This window comes from Oryctolagus cuniculus, chromosome 12 (genome assembly GCF_051225735.1).
Source record: "Oryctolagus cuniculus isolate XC-2025 breed Fujian yellow rabbit chromosome 12, ASM5122573v1, whole genome shotgun sequence".
NCBI lineage: Eukaryota > Metazoa > Chordata > Mammalia > Lagomorpha > Leporidae > Oryctolagus > Oryctolagus cuniculus.
This window is the reverse complement of record NC_142878.1, coordinates 43,800,352-43,814,018: the sequence shown is the minus strand read 5'-3', so window position 1 is coordinate 43,814,018 and position 13,667 is coordinate 43,800,352. Positions and strand designations below refer to the sequence as shown.

The 13,667-nt window shown below is 40.7% G+C and overlaps 1 protein-coding gene across 13 annotated transcripts in view; it reads left to right on the top strand.

The window, feature by feature from the left end:
• The window catches only part of NUBPL (NUBP iron-sulfur cluster assembly factor, mitochondrial), a 237,167-nt gene that overhangs the window by 116,757 nt on the left and 106,743 nt on the right, over positions 1-13,667 (top strand). Inside the window, exon 1 of one of the 13 annotated variants that reach the window (XM_089309813.1) lies at positions 3,636-3,880. The exons of the other annotated variants lie outside the window; for them this stretch is intronic. Within the exon in view, the coding sequence (XP_089165939.1) occupies positions 3,878-3,880 (3 nt within the window). The 5' untranslated portion in view covers positions 3,636-3,877. Of the gene's footprint in view, positions 1-3,635; positions 3,881-13,667 lie in introns of those variants that run through there. 13 annotated transcript variants of the gene reach the window in all.

Genomic DNA, 13,667 nt, shown 5'->3' with positions numbered 1-13,667 from the left:
GCTCTAGACTTCAAAATTATTAAATGAAGCCTTTAGTCACAGGCCTGTTTTTGACTAGTATTCATAAGCAAGACATTTAGATATGTTAGAAATTGTGATAATTTTCTAATACTGCTGTGCAAGGTTTTATTTAATGCAATCAAAGTTGGCACTTAGGACAAGGCTGAGTGTCATAAAGTATTAACTATTCCAGTTGTTGGCATTGCTACAATATATCAGATTTTGCAGTCTCATTTAGGTTCCATGTCATAAAAGAAACCCTGCGGTCAACATGGAAAGAGAACAAGTTGTTAGGAGGAATTAGAAACAGCTGATGAATATTAATTGCTGGTTATTTCCTCCCACTTGAAATGTCCTTCTTTCTGTGCTAATTATCAGTGATGACTTGCCTGACTATCTCCAGCTCACTGTGATGACTGAGTACTTACATAGGCAGTTTTGAATATTGTAATATAATGTTCTCTTTTTACGTGTTGCTATTATAGCTGACTGAGACCAAAAGCTATTGCTGTTTTTTAGACTGGCACCAACTGCTTCAACTTTCCCACCCAAGTAATTTATGCCAGATCTCTTACATGCAAAAGTAGAGCTTGTCAGTGTTATTATTTTACCAATGTACTTTTTGCTTTTTGGAATTTTTATTTATTTGAAGGAAGAGAGAGAGAGAAAGAGAGCGAGATGGTCAGTCAGTCAGTCATCCATACATTGGTTTATTTCTCAAATACCTGTAATAGCTGGGGCTAGACTAGGCCAAACCAGGAGCCTGGTACTCATCTGTGCCTCCCACTTGAATGGCAAGGACCCAAGTACGTGAGCCATCACCTACACATCTCTGGGTATGCATTAGCAAGAAGCTGGAATTAGAACCAGTACTGGAACCTAGACACTCCTCTATGAGTTGCAGGTGCCCCAAGTGTCAACTGCTACATCAGATGCCAGCCCCTACCCATGTACTTTTGTCTTTTGGTCCCTACTAACATAGAATAGAGAGTGCTTTCAATTAGCAAAAATACTTAGTGATCTGCAGCTTTCAGTGAATAACTTTATCAAGAAAGCAATAGAAATGAGCAACCAAAGTGTAAAGAAAAGGAATGTTATTTTTTTAGTGTCAGCTGCCGATGTTCTCACTTCTCTTCTGTGTAATTTTGGATTGGAATGATTTTTAAGGCTGGCGTTTGGAGCTTTTTTCCTAACTCAACACTGGAGAAAGCTTCCTGCTGCAGCACTCTGATTTTAAATAATTGACCTAAATCTATGTCAGTGACAGAACTTATTGGATCAGCCTGGTTCTAGATGAGGACACTTTACTATTCTTGGCCCCTAATTTCTTTCTTAGGTTTAAGGCCTTTCAGACATATCTTGCACTGCCCTAGAAGGTAGCAGTCCTCTCCCCTCAGTGTATTACTAGCAGTTCTCAAGCACAGGGTCTCTCCTGTAATTACCTAGTTACATGGTCTTCTTCCCTACCACTTTTCAATATGCTATTAGGATTCTCCTCCTTGATCTTCCTCTTACTTCCTAGTCCAAAGCCTTTATTTCTTTTGCAAATATCTTTTTGCCTGAATCTCAAACTTTTAAAATTTTTTTAAAAGAATTATTTATTTATTTGAAAAAGTTACTTAGAGAGAGGAGAGGCAGAGAGAGAGAGAGAGGTCCTCCATCTGATGGTTCACTCCCCAATTGGCCGCAATGGCCAAAGCTGAGCCAATCAGAAGCCAGGAACCAGGAGCTTCTTCCAGGTCTCCTACGCAGGTGCAGGGGCCCAAGGACTTGGGCCATCTTGTACTGCTTTTCCAGGCCACAGCAGAGAGCTGAATTGGAAGTGGAGCAGCCAGGTCTCAAACTGGTGCCCATATGGGATTGCTGGCACTTCAGGCCAGGGCGTTAACCCACTGCGCCACAGCGTTGGCCCCTGAATGTCAAACTTTTCTTCAGAATATTTACAGGCTGATCCAACCACTGGAATGATTGAAGATGTGGCCTCAGGTTACCAGCTTTACTTCCTCGTCGTTGACTCACGTGCTTTCTAAGGAGAGGTGGGCCTCGCCCTGATTTTGTCCCCTTATTTATGTTTTTAAAGATTTATTTATTTATTTATTTATTTGAAAGGCAGAGAGAGAGAGAGAGAATGAGAATGAATGAATATCTTCTATCTGCTGATTCACTCCCCAAATAGCCATAATGGCCAGGGCTGAGCCAGAAGCCCAGTCAAGAGCCAAGAGCCTCATCCTGGTCCCATGTGGTTGCAAGGTTCGAAGTACTTGGGCCATCTTCTGCTGCTTTCCCAGGTGCATTAGCAAGGAGCTGGATCGGAAGTGGAGCAGCTGAGACTCACATCAGCACCTGTATGGGATGCTGATATTGCAGCAGGTGGCTTAACCTGCTGTGCCACCTTGCTGGCTCCCCCCTTCATGTTATTTTGATTCTCAGCAAGTAGATACAGCGCATAGAATTAGAGGTACAATTTGACTATTCAGTCCAACAGATTTCACTGGTATCTAAGTTAAGAAGTAAAGAACAATTTGAGAAAAACAGGGCATTTGATCTAATTCCTGGCTACAAGAAAGAGAAAGGATAGAAATGTACTAGGAAATTGCAATCATCAATGTCGTTTTAACTGAGCCAGTGTTTCCTTGGCTAAACAGAGATACCTGGGTATGCTTTTGTCTAACAACACAGAAGTTACCCTATTTCCTTCTTTGTGTATGGGCCCAACCAAAGTAATACAGCAGAGATCCTGGACCGTTAGTTCACAGTAGGGACACACTCTAACCTTAGTTCTGCCACAGTGAAAATCTTATAGAAAGCTGGCTTGTTCATAAGCGAATTGTTAAAACAATACTGTCTCATTCAGTTGAAAGCCAGCAATGAAAATTAGTGCAAAAGGAAGCGCTGTTAGAAAAAAATGTGCTAGGGGCTGGCGCCGTGGCACAGTAGGTTAATCCTCCTCCTGTGGCGCCGGCATTCCATATAGGCGCTGGTTCTATTCCCGGCTGCTCCTCTTCCAATCCAGCTCTCTGCTGTGGCCTGGGAAAGCAGTAGAAGATGGTCCAAGTCCTTGGGCCCCTGCACCCACATGGGAGACCAGGAAGAAGCACCTGGCTCCTGGCTTTGGATTGGCACAGCTCCGGCCATTGCAGCTATTTGAGGAGTGACCAACTGAAGGAAGACCTTTCTCTCTGTCTCTCCCTCTCACTGTAACTGTACCTCTCAAATAAATAAATCTTTAAAAAAAAGAAAAAGAAAAAATGTGCCAAGCTACTGAAAAATATTGATCAAAGGGGGCTGAAAGATATCAGACAAAATTCATTAGCAGCAAAGAAAACAAAACAAAACAAAACAACAGTGAAGCTCAAGTAATTTGTCTTTGAAAATGAATAAATTTAAAAGAAGGCTAATTACGAAACACAACATCCCATTTCTACTTTGAACGCTTCTAGAAGGATTCTACTTTTTAACTATTCTCCTCTCCTCTCCTCTCCTCTCCTCTCCTCTCCTCTCCTCTCCTCTCCTCTCCTCTCCTCTCCTCTCCTCTCCTCTCCTCTCCTCTCCTCTCCTCTCCTCTCCTCTTCTCTTTCTTAAGAAAAGACAGCATGTGTGTTCATCAGGTTGGTCTCTCTCTCTCTCTTTTAAAGATTTATTTGTAAGGCAGAGTTACAGAGAGGCAGAAAGAGAGAGAGAAGTCTTCCATCCACTGGTTCACTCCCCAAATGGCTGCAGTGGCCGGAGTTGGGCTGATCTGAAGCAAGGAGCCTCCTCCGGGTCTCCCACATGGGTGCAGGGACCCAGTGACTTGGGCCATCTTCTACTGCTTTCCCAGGCCACAGCAGGAAGCTGGATCTGAAGTGGAGCAGCCGGGACCCAAACCAGTGTCCACATGGTAAGTCAGCGCCACAGATGGCAACTTTACCCTCTATGCCACAGTGCCGACCCCTTTTGCACCCTTTCCTGTTGAAGCTACAGACTTTGAAGAATAACTTATGCTGGTTTGAACTGAATCTAAGACAGGGGTAATTAATAAAGGTAGAATCTTCTGCAGTAATGGCAAAGAAGCCTTAATAAAGGTCATTTAAGATTATTTTCCAAACTCTTAGGAGAATTTCTTAGAACTGTATTCCCTGTTGGATGGATAAAAGCTTACCCTATATTTTTAGGTGCAGATGGGGAATCATGGGATCAGAGGAAAATGTCAGAAGCCTGCTGGAGATGTCCAAGCTCCTGGAAGACTTAACCAGACACAAGGCAGGATATGAGGAGGGTTGTGAATGTCAAGGATTTCATAGGATTGTGACTTCCTTGTACTACTTAAGCAGATATCACATATTTCATTCATTTTTTAAAAAGATTTTATTTATTTATTTGAAAGGCAAAGTTAGAGAGAGGCTGAGAGAGAGAGATCTTCCATCTGATGGTTCACTTCCCTAATGGCCTCAATGGCTGCAGGTGGACAGATCTGAAGCCAGAAGCCAGGAGTGTCTTCTGGGTCTTGCACATGGGTACAGGGACCCAAGGACTTGGGCCATCTTCTGCTGCATTCTCAGGCCATAGCAGAGTTGGATAGGAAGTGGAACAGCTGGTTCTCAAACCTGTGCCTAAATGGGATGCTGGCACTGCAGGAGGTGGTTTTGTCCTCTATGCCACAGCACCAGCCCATATTTCATTCATATTAAGGCGTGTATTTTTCAAATTTTAATATTGCTGAAGTTGGAGCATGTTCTAGAATCAATAACATCTTAGCATTGTGTCATTTTAGAGTTTAGTATTTTTCTGTTTCTTGGTGGTATATGAAATAATGATATATCTCACAATCTCTTTTTTAAACATATGTATAATACTTATTTTTCTCATGATTACCTCTGATTAAATATTTCCATCTTCATCATTATTGCTTTAGAGTGATTCCATAATGTTCATTTTGGTCAGCTTTTTTGTGGTTTGAAAGACTATTTTAAATGGCTAGTGGCAGTTTTGTAACTTTTTTGTTCTCTTTCATCCCCTCGTTACTAAACTCATTTTTTCTCTTTTTATCCAGAGCCTGCCAGAATATTCTTTCCAAACCTCAGCTCTATGTTGCCAGTCCTTTCAAGGACCATCATTGTCTATGTTACTTTTTTTTTTTTTTTTTTTTTGGACAGGCAGAGTTAGACAGTGAGAGAGAGAGAGGACAGAGAGAAAGGTCTTCCTTTTCCGTTGGTTCACCCCCCAAGCGGCCGCTATGGCCGGTGCGTTGTGGCCGGCACGCTGTGCTGATCCGAAGCTAGGAGTCAGGTGCTTCCTCCTGGTCTCCCGTGTGGGTGCAGGGCCCAAGGACCTGGTCCATCCTCCACTGCACTCCCTGGCCACAGCAGAGAGCTGGACTGCAAGAGGAGCAATCGGGACAGAATCCGGCACCCCAACCGGGACTAGAACCTGGGGTGCCGGCGTTGCAAGTAGAGGATTAGCCTAGTGAGCCGCGGTGCCAGTTCTGTGTTACTTTTAAAGGCAACTTGCCCTCTGGCTTTATGTATTATTTCAATGGATAGATTTTATTTTATTTTATTTTTATTTTTTTGACAGGCAGAGTGGACAGTGAGAGAGAGAGACAGAGAAAGGTCTTCCTTTTCCGTTGGTTCACCCCACAATGGCCGCTGCGGTCGGTGTGCTGCGGCCGGTGCACCGCGCTGATCAATGGATAGATTTTAGACACACTGTTATAAGCAAGAGAGACTTGAAACCTGCTCCTATAGATTCTTTTGTCTGTTGTGAACCTTTTCTTACTGATTAAAAAAAATTATCAATGCTATTGTGACCATTCATTATAGTTTGAGAATAATGCCCTACTGTTTGCATTCATAGATGTATTGTGTGTGTGTTTAAGATTAGCTTATGTATTTGAAAGACAAAGGTTGGGGAGTGGGGAGAGAGATCTTCTATCCTCTGGTTCATTCTCCAAATGACTGCAACAGCCAGGGCTGGGCCAGGCCAAAGGCAGGAGTCAGGAACTTCCATCTTTTTCTCTCACATGGGTGGCAGAGACTCAAATATTTGGGCCATCTCCTGCTGCCTTTCCAGGTTCATAAGCAGGAATCTGGATCAAAAGCAAAGTAGCCAAAACTGAAACCAGCACTCCGAAATGGGATGTAGATGTTGCCCTATGTGGCAGCTTAACCTGTTGTGCTACAGTGCTTGCCCTGTTCGTATTTAACCCTTGTTCTGTTTAATATCATTTGATGCTGATGTAACACCCACCAGACAGAAATGACTCATAATGATCTAAACATCATTTATTTGTGTTTCTTTTCTGTGTGTTTATGCCATGCTTTTGTGTCCGTAGAAACTAGTATGATAGGCCTCTTCACAGTTAGTTTATTTAGGTAGAGTCCAAGTTTTGAGATATTAGCTATCTAACATAGAAAATATCAGTTAAGTAGATTGAATTAATATATTACTCCTAGATAAAACTGTATTTCTAGGAGTAGGTACTTACTGTTGAGTACTTACTATATGCTAAGCCTTATCTTGTTTATTTGTATTATTTCATTTAATCCACGCAATTCTGTGTAATAGGTTTAGTTACTATTGGCAGGGTCTCTGAGCAATCTGTTTTTCCAAATTGTAACTAAACCATGTTAGTAAAGTTCAAAAGTTTGAGGTTTTCACTTAGAAGAGTGAAAACACTTTTTAATAGTATCCCTGAGAAGTTAATTGGTATATTGGTATATATGTATATGATCTTCCTTTGTCATTTGACTGAAGTTTTTTTTTTTAGTTTGAGAGATAGACATAGAGAGCCAAAGAGAAGACAGAAAGCGCTCCTGTCTGCTTGTTTATTTCATAAATGTCAGCAATAGCTGGGATGTTGAACCTGGGAGCTGGGAACTGAATTCAGGTCTCCCAAGTGGGTGGCAGGAACTCAACTACTTGATCCATCCTCACGGCTCCCAGGAGCTGGTTTGGAAGAGCCACAGCCTGGAATTGAACCCAGGTACTTTTTTGTGGGTACACGTGTTTTAGCAGACAGCTTAACTGCCAGGCCACATGCTCTAGATTTTGTGTTTTATGGTTTATAAACCATTTCTGAGAGAAGGCTTTTATAAATCTCCTAACTCATTCTGTTTACATAAATGCTCATCTGTCATTCCATCTCAATTGCATTTTTATTAATTTAGATAATATGTTATAGTGGGGTAACTTTTATGTAAAGAGATGAATTATAAAGTCTTTGGCAATGAAATGTTTATAAACCTTTCTGTTATGATATTAATAACTGCAGTAATAGAATTTATTTATTAATGTAGAAACTCTGAGATTAGATTTTAAATGTTGTAACCACAAGAAAATGATGGGTATGTGAGATGATGTGTATATGAGATAGTTTGATTTAATCATTCCACAATATCAACACATATCAGAATATCACGTTGTACTCCATCCATTATTTGTCAATTAAAGAAATCTTTAATTTTAAAGATTTAAAAATTGATTTTAAATAGTCTTAATTAAAAATTAAAATTAATATTCACTGATTGGACTTGATCACATTCCACTAAGGTATGGTGGCATTTCTCAGTTACCTAAAACAAGATATTATTCAGTAAAGGGAAATGACTTTCTGATTTAGTGATACAGGAAGTTCCTCTTTCATTCGAATTGAAACTCAACAGTACTTTTCCTGATGGTTAGTTGTTAAGACTTCTGCACTGCTCACAGGGATTTCTCCAAGCAGATGGCCGTTAGTAGTTCTGTAGACTTATTGCTGTTCAGTTTCAGCTAGCCTCAGATAGTGGGTTCTTTTTGAATCATTTTCTCCCTGTAAACAAACGTGGTGAATAGATACTGGGAGGAGTTTAATTAAGCTGCAAAACAAAGTTAGAGGGAATAGTCCCTACAAGACTGCCCTTGTTTCTGACACTGACTGAAGCTCAGAGGTTCCCATGATCATCCCTAGATTCAACAATTTCTCAGGAATCAAAGAACTCACTGACTGCTCAGCTGATGACTTATTGTGTGTAAAACGATACAGATTAAAATCAGCCAAGAAAAGAAATAGGTAGTGTGGAAGTTAGAGAATTGATAAATGCGCACCTTCCATTGTCTTTTCCCTGCAGTCAGGATGTGTTCATCACTTGGCAAGCCTTATTGCCAGTTAGGGAAGATCGCTTGAGCCTTGATGTTCAGAATTTTCATTGTGTGCCTACACACAACATGAATGTGATTGATTGTCCAACTGGGTAATCTCATTCTGTAGTCTCTTGCCCCTCCAGGTCTAACCCCAAAAGCCCACACTCTAAATCATACTGTTACTCTATATCTAGCTTAAAGCTGCAGGCAAGCAGAGACTTTGGAGACTACATCTGAGAAACTAAGGTCAAGGGCCAGTTATTTTGAGGACTATCCTGGCAAGGGTACGGTTTTTACTATACAGAAATATAGGTTGAGCATCTTTAATGTAAAGATCTGAAATGTGAAATGCTTCAAAATCTGAAATCTTGTTAGTACCTATATGATGCCACAGAATTCCAAACTTGACCTTGTATGATGGTCCCAGTGAACATGAGGCATGCTAGAAATATTATATAAAATTACCTTCAGGCTATGTAGTTAAAATGTGTGCGAAACATCAAATGAATTTCATATTCAGACTTGGGTCTCATCCCTAAGATATCTCATAATGTATAATGAGATTCATATTCCCTGTCTTCTAGGGCAGCTTCTACTCTGAAGCTCCTCCATACTTATATTCTTTCTGATGTCATGGTTATTAAAAGTGGACTCAGCTTCTCTTCCTCTTCACTAGCCACATTTTCTCATTTTTTGAAGATGATGGCACTTTCTTTTCACTCCAGCTCTACCCATCATCCTGGATGACTTGGATTCCATGTAGATGATTCACATCCTAACCATTTGGTTTCTTCACCTTCTTAACTTCCGTGCCCTGTCACCTGCATTCTATTCAGGTGCCCATTCTCATGGCACACCATTAATCTTGTCTGCTAGAAGTACTCACCTTATTAATCTCACCATAGGTTTTTATTCTTTCATCCCTCTTATTACCAATATGCCTCAGGTTGCTTGAGTCTTCTCCCACTCTGTTTACCTTTTCATTCCTTTCATTTCTTTCCTAAGTGATAGATGACCATTACTTTGTTGGTTTGCTAACAACCTCAACTCCCTTTGTGCCCTGTGTTTTCATTTTAGTGCCTACCCATTGATACATTCCTTTTCCTGTAAACCAGTTAACTTCCCTTTAGAGTGGATCCAGCATTCTGCTTTTTTCTGTTCTTACTCTTAGACTACTGGGTGTTGCTAGTGAAGTTATGTAGTAGCGTGAGTAGCAGTATGAATTAATAATTTATAATGTTGCCCAGTAATCCCAGGGAAATATTTTTTCCATTCTTTTGTTTCCTCTTTCTTTTCTTTCTTTCTTTTTTTATTTAATAAATGTGAATTTACAAAGTGCAACTTTTGTATTGTTGTGGCCCCCCCACCCCCAACCTCCCTCCCTCCCTTGGCCCTCCCCTCTCCCACTCCCTCTCCCATCCTGTTTCCTCTTTCTTGCCTAGAAACCTGTCATCCTTGGCAGCCCTCTTTTATTTTTTATCCTTTTACTTCCCCCTTGTCTTAAAAAATTGTTATTATTTTAATTTTACTTGAGAGACAGAGAGAGAGAGAGAGCAAGAAATAGATATTGAGAGAGACTGAGACAGAGACAAAAACAGAGGACAGAGAGAGATCTTCTCTCTGCTGGTTTACTACTCAAATGCAAACAACTGGGGTTGGGCCAGGCCAAAGCCAGGAGCCAGGAACTCCATTCAGGTCTACCCCATGGGTGGCAGGGACTAAGCACTTGGCCTTCATCTACTGCTTCCCAGAGGGTGCAGTGGTAGGAAGCTGGCTTAGTAGTGGAGCCAGACTCTTTGATATAAGATGTGGAGACCCCAAGTAGACTCTTAACTGCTGGGCCAAACTTCCCTAGCCTTGACTTTTCATGGGTAATCCCATTTTCTTCCTCACAAAGGAAACTAAATTTATATGGAAAAATTAAATTTATATGGCACAAACTTTCCCAAGTCCTGACGACCCTCTTACAAACTTATCTATGTCTGAATTCATTTTTGTTCTTTCTGTTCTATGGTTTCTTTCTCTTCTCTCTATAGCTTTTAAATTTGCATATGGCAGTCAGTATTGACTCTCTTTGTGTCTACTACTGCTTTCAAATGGAGCTGGAAACTCAGATAATCTCCTATCTGCTCTTCCAGCTAAGTGTGGTCATACAACCCAGTTTTCACCATTGAAATATAAGGGAAAGCCTGGTTGAGGAGGGATTGAGGAGGGGGCGGCTCTAGGTAGGATATTTTGCCTCTCAATAGAAGGACACATTTTGTTCTTTACCTGTTTCTGCTAGGATTGTGTTATATGGACATGATCCCTGACAGTGGTAAAGAACCTTGGTCTTTGATGTTACCACTGAGATTTCAGGGTGTTAACTAAACAATGATTTAAGCCTTATGAATTAGAATTTCTGTTACTTGAAGCTAAAGGCATATTACTTCATGAAGCATACTATTTTGTCAGTTAAAACACACACACACACACACACACACACACATATACACCAAAAGCAGAGCTAAGCAACCCTATCTTAACTCTGTCTTCTACTACATGCCCTCCTAATATTTATTCTCCCCGATGTCAAGCTTCTTGAAAGAATTTTCTAAACCTGTTGCTCACTCTTTCATCTACCATCTACTGCTCTCTGTGTTTACTTCTGTGAAGTCCAGGGTCACCAGAGATACAGTTTTTAAAAATCTATTTGTATGTACTTTTCAGTTCATATTTTAACTGATCTGTCTGTGGTATTTGATCAGTGGACCTTAATCATGAAATATTCTTCCACTGGTTTCCCTAACATTGTATTCTCTTGTGTCTACTTTTATCTTTCTTTTCCATTCTATTTTATAGTTTCCTTTTCCTCTGCTCATTTCTTAAATGTCAATCACCAGCATAGGTTTATCCTAATTTTATAGGTTTAGAAACAAAATGTTCCGGTGTAATCTGAGGCTTTTTGACAAATCTTTCTAAAATTTAGATCTCATCATGTTGCTTTCCTAATTTAGACTTTTTAGTGGTATCTTCTTGTTTTATGTGCCAAAGTTGCAAATCTCACTGGAGAAATAAAGCCCTTCTTGATCTGATCAAGGCACAGTTCCCTGCTCCCACTCTGTTTGAACTGTCCTAAACAATTATTCTCCCTATATTTATTTTGCCTTCTCCTGCTTCTATGATTTATTTTTCTTTTACATTTATCTTTTATTTTAATTAACATATAGTAATTACTCATAATCATGGGTGGGAGAATTTTTTTTTTTTTTTTTTTGGACAGGCAGAGTGCGACAGTGAGAAAGAGAGACAGAGAGAAAGGTGTTCCTTCTGCTGGTTCACCCCCCAAATGGCAGCTATGGCCAGCGCGCTGCGCCGATCCGAAGCCAGGAGCCAGGTGCTTCCTCCTGGTCTCCCATGCAGGTGCAGGGCCCAAGCACTTGGGCCATCCTCCACTGCCTTCCCAGGCCACAGAAGAGAGCTAGACTGGAAGAGGAGCAACTGGGGCAGAATCCCGCGCCCCGACCGGGGCTAGAACCTGGGGTGCTGGCTCCACAGGCGGAGGATTAGCCAAGTGAGCCATGGCACCAGCCGGGAGACTTTTTTTTTTTAAGATTTATTTATTTATTTATTTGAAAGGGGAGATGCAGAGAGAGAGAGAGAGAGAGAGGTCTTCCATCCACTGGTTCACTCCCCAATTGGCTGCAATGGCCAGAGCTGCGCTGATCCAAAGCCAGGAGCCAGGAGTTTATTTGGGGTCTTCCCATGTGGGTGCAGGGGTTCAAGGACTTGGGCTATCTTCCACTGCTTTCCCAGATCACAGCAGAAAGCTGGATCGGAAGTGGAGCAGCCGGGGCTTGAACCAGTGCCCATACAGGATGCCGGTACTGCAGGTGGCAGCCTTACCCCCTAAGCCACAGTGCTGGCCCCAAGTAAGACATTTCAATACCTGTATGTAGTGGGTAATGATCTGTCACCTCAGACATACATTATTCCTTCATGTTGGGAATAATCAAAACACTCTTTAGTAGCCATTTTGAAATATTCAGTTAATTGTTGTTGACTATGGTTATCCTACTGTGCTATATAGAACAATAGAGGTTAATTATTTCTCCTATCCAATTGTACCTCTGTATCTATTAACTATCTTTCTCCATCCCTTTCTCATTCAACTTTCCCAGGCTCTGGTAACTACTAATCTATTCTCTACTTCTCTAAGATAAACTTTTAGACTTCCACATATAAATGAGAACATGTAGCATTTTTCTTCATGTGCCTGACTTATTTCATTTATATTAATGTCTCTATTTCCATTCAAGTTGCTGCAAATGACAAAGAGTTCATTAATTTTATGGCTGAATAGTATTCTATTGTGTATATGCTTTTTAAAAAAATATTTATTTATTTGAAAGGCTGATTTACAGAGAGGCGGGGTGGGGGGAGGGAAGGTCTTCCATCTGCTGGTTCAGTCCCCAGATGGCTGCAATGGCTGGAGCTGCGCCAGTCGGAAACCCAGAGCCAGGAGCTTCTTCTGGGTCTCCCACGCGGGTGCAGGGGCCCAAGGACTTGGGACATCTTCTACTGCTTCCCAGGCCAGAGCAGAGAGCCAGATTGGAAGTGGAGCAGCCAGGACTTGAACCAGTGCTCATATGGGTACTTCAAGCAGAGCCTTTACCCTCTAAGCCACAGTGCCAGCCCTTTATATGCTTTTTATTCATTCATCCATCAATGGATGTCTAGGTTGATTTTGTATCTTGGCTTTTGTGAATAGTGCTGCAGTAAACAAATGAGTTCAGATATCTCTTTGAAATACCAATTTCAGTTTCTTTGGGTGGGATTTCTTTGGGTGGGGTTTCAGTCAGGGTTTGTTGGATCACATGGTAGTTCTATTTTTAGCCTTTTTTTTAAGGCATCTTCATATTATTTTCCATAATAACTGCACTAATTTACATTCCTACCAGTTGTTTATAAGAGTTCTCTTTTCTCCATATCCTCATTAGCAGTTCTTTTTGTCTTTTTGGTAATTACCATTCTAACTGGGGTAGTTGGTATTTCATTTGGTTTTGATGTACATTTTCCTAATGATTGGTGATATCCTTTTGTATATCCTCTTTTGAGAAATGACTATTCAGGTGATTGACCAATTTTTAGTCATTTTTTGGGGGGAGAAGATTGTTTTCAATTTCTTAGATACTTGTATTCTAGAAAGTAATCCCTTATCAGATGAGTATTTTGCAAATATTTTCTTCCCTTTTATAAGTTTTCTCTTCATTCTGTTTATTGTTTCTTTTTCTGTTCAGAAGCTTGTTAGTTTGTTGTAATTCCATTTGTCAATTTTTGCTATTGTTGGTTGTCATTTTGAGGTGATTTCCAAAATATCTTTGCCCTGAACAATGTTGTGAAGCATTTTCCCGTATCATCTTCTAGTAGTTTCATATTTTATATTTTCAAGGCTTTGACCCATTTGAGTTGAGTTTTGTATATGGTGAGAGGGGGATGGCTATAGTTTCCTTTTTCTGTGTGTGGTTGTCCAGTTTTCTCAGCATCATTTATTTAAGAACTTTTTCTTGTTCTAATGTGTTTTCATG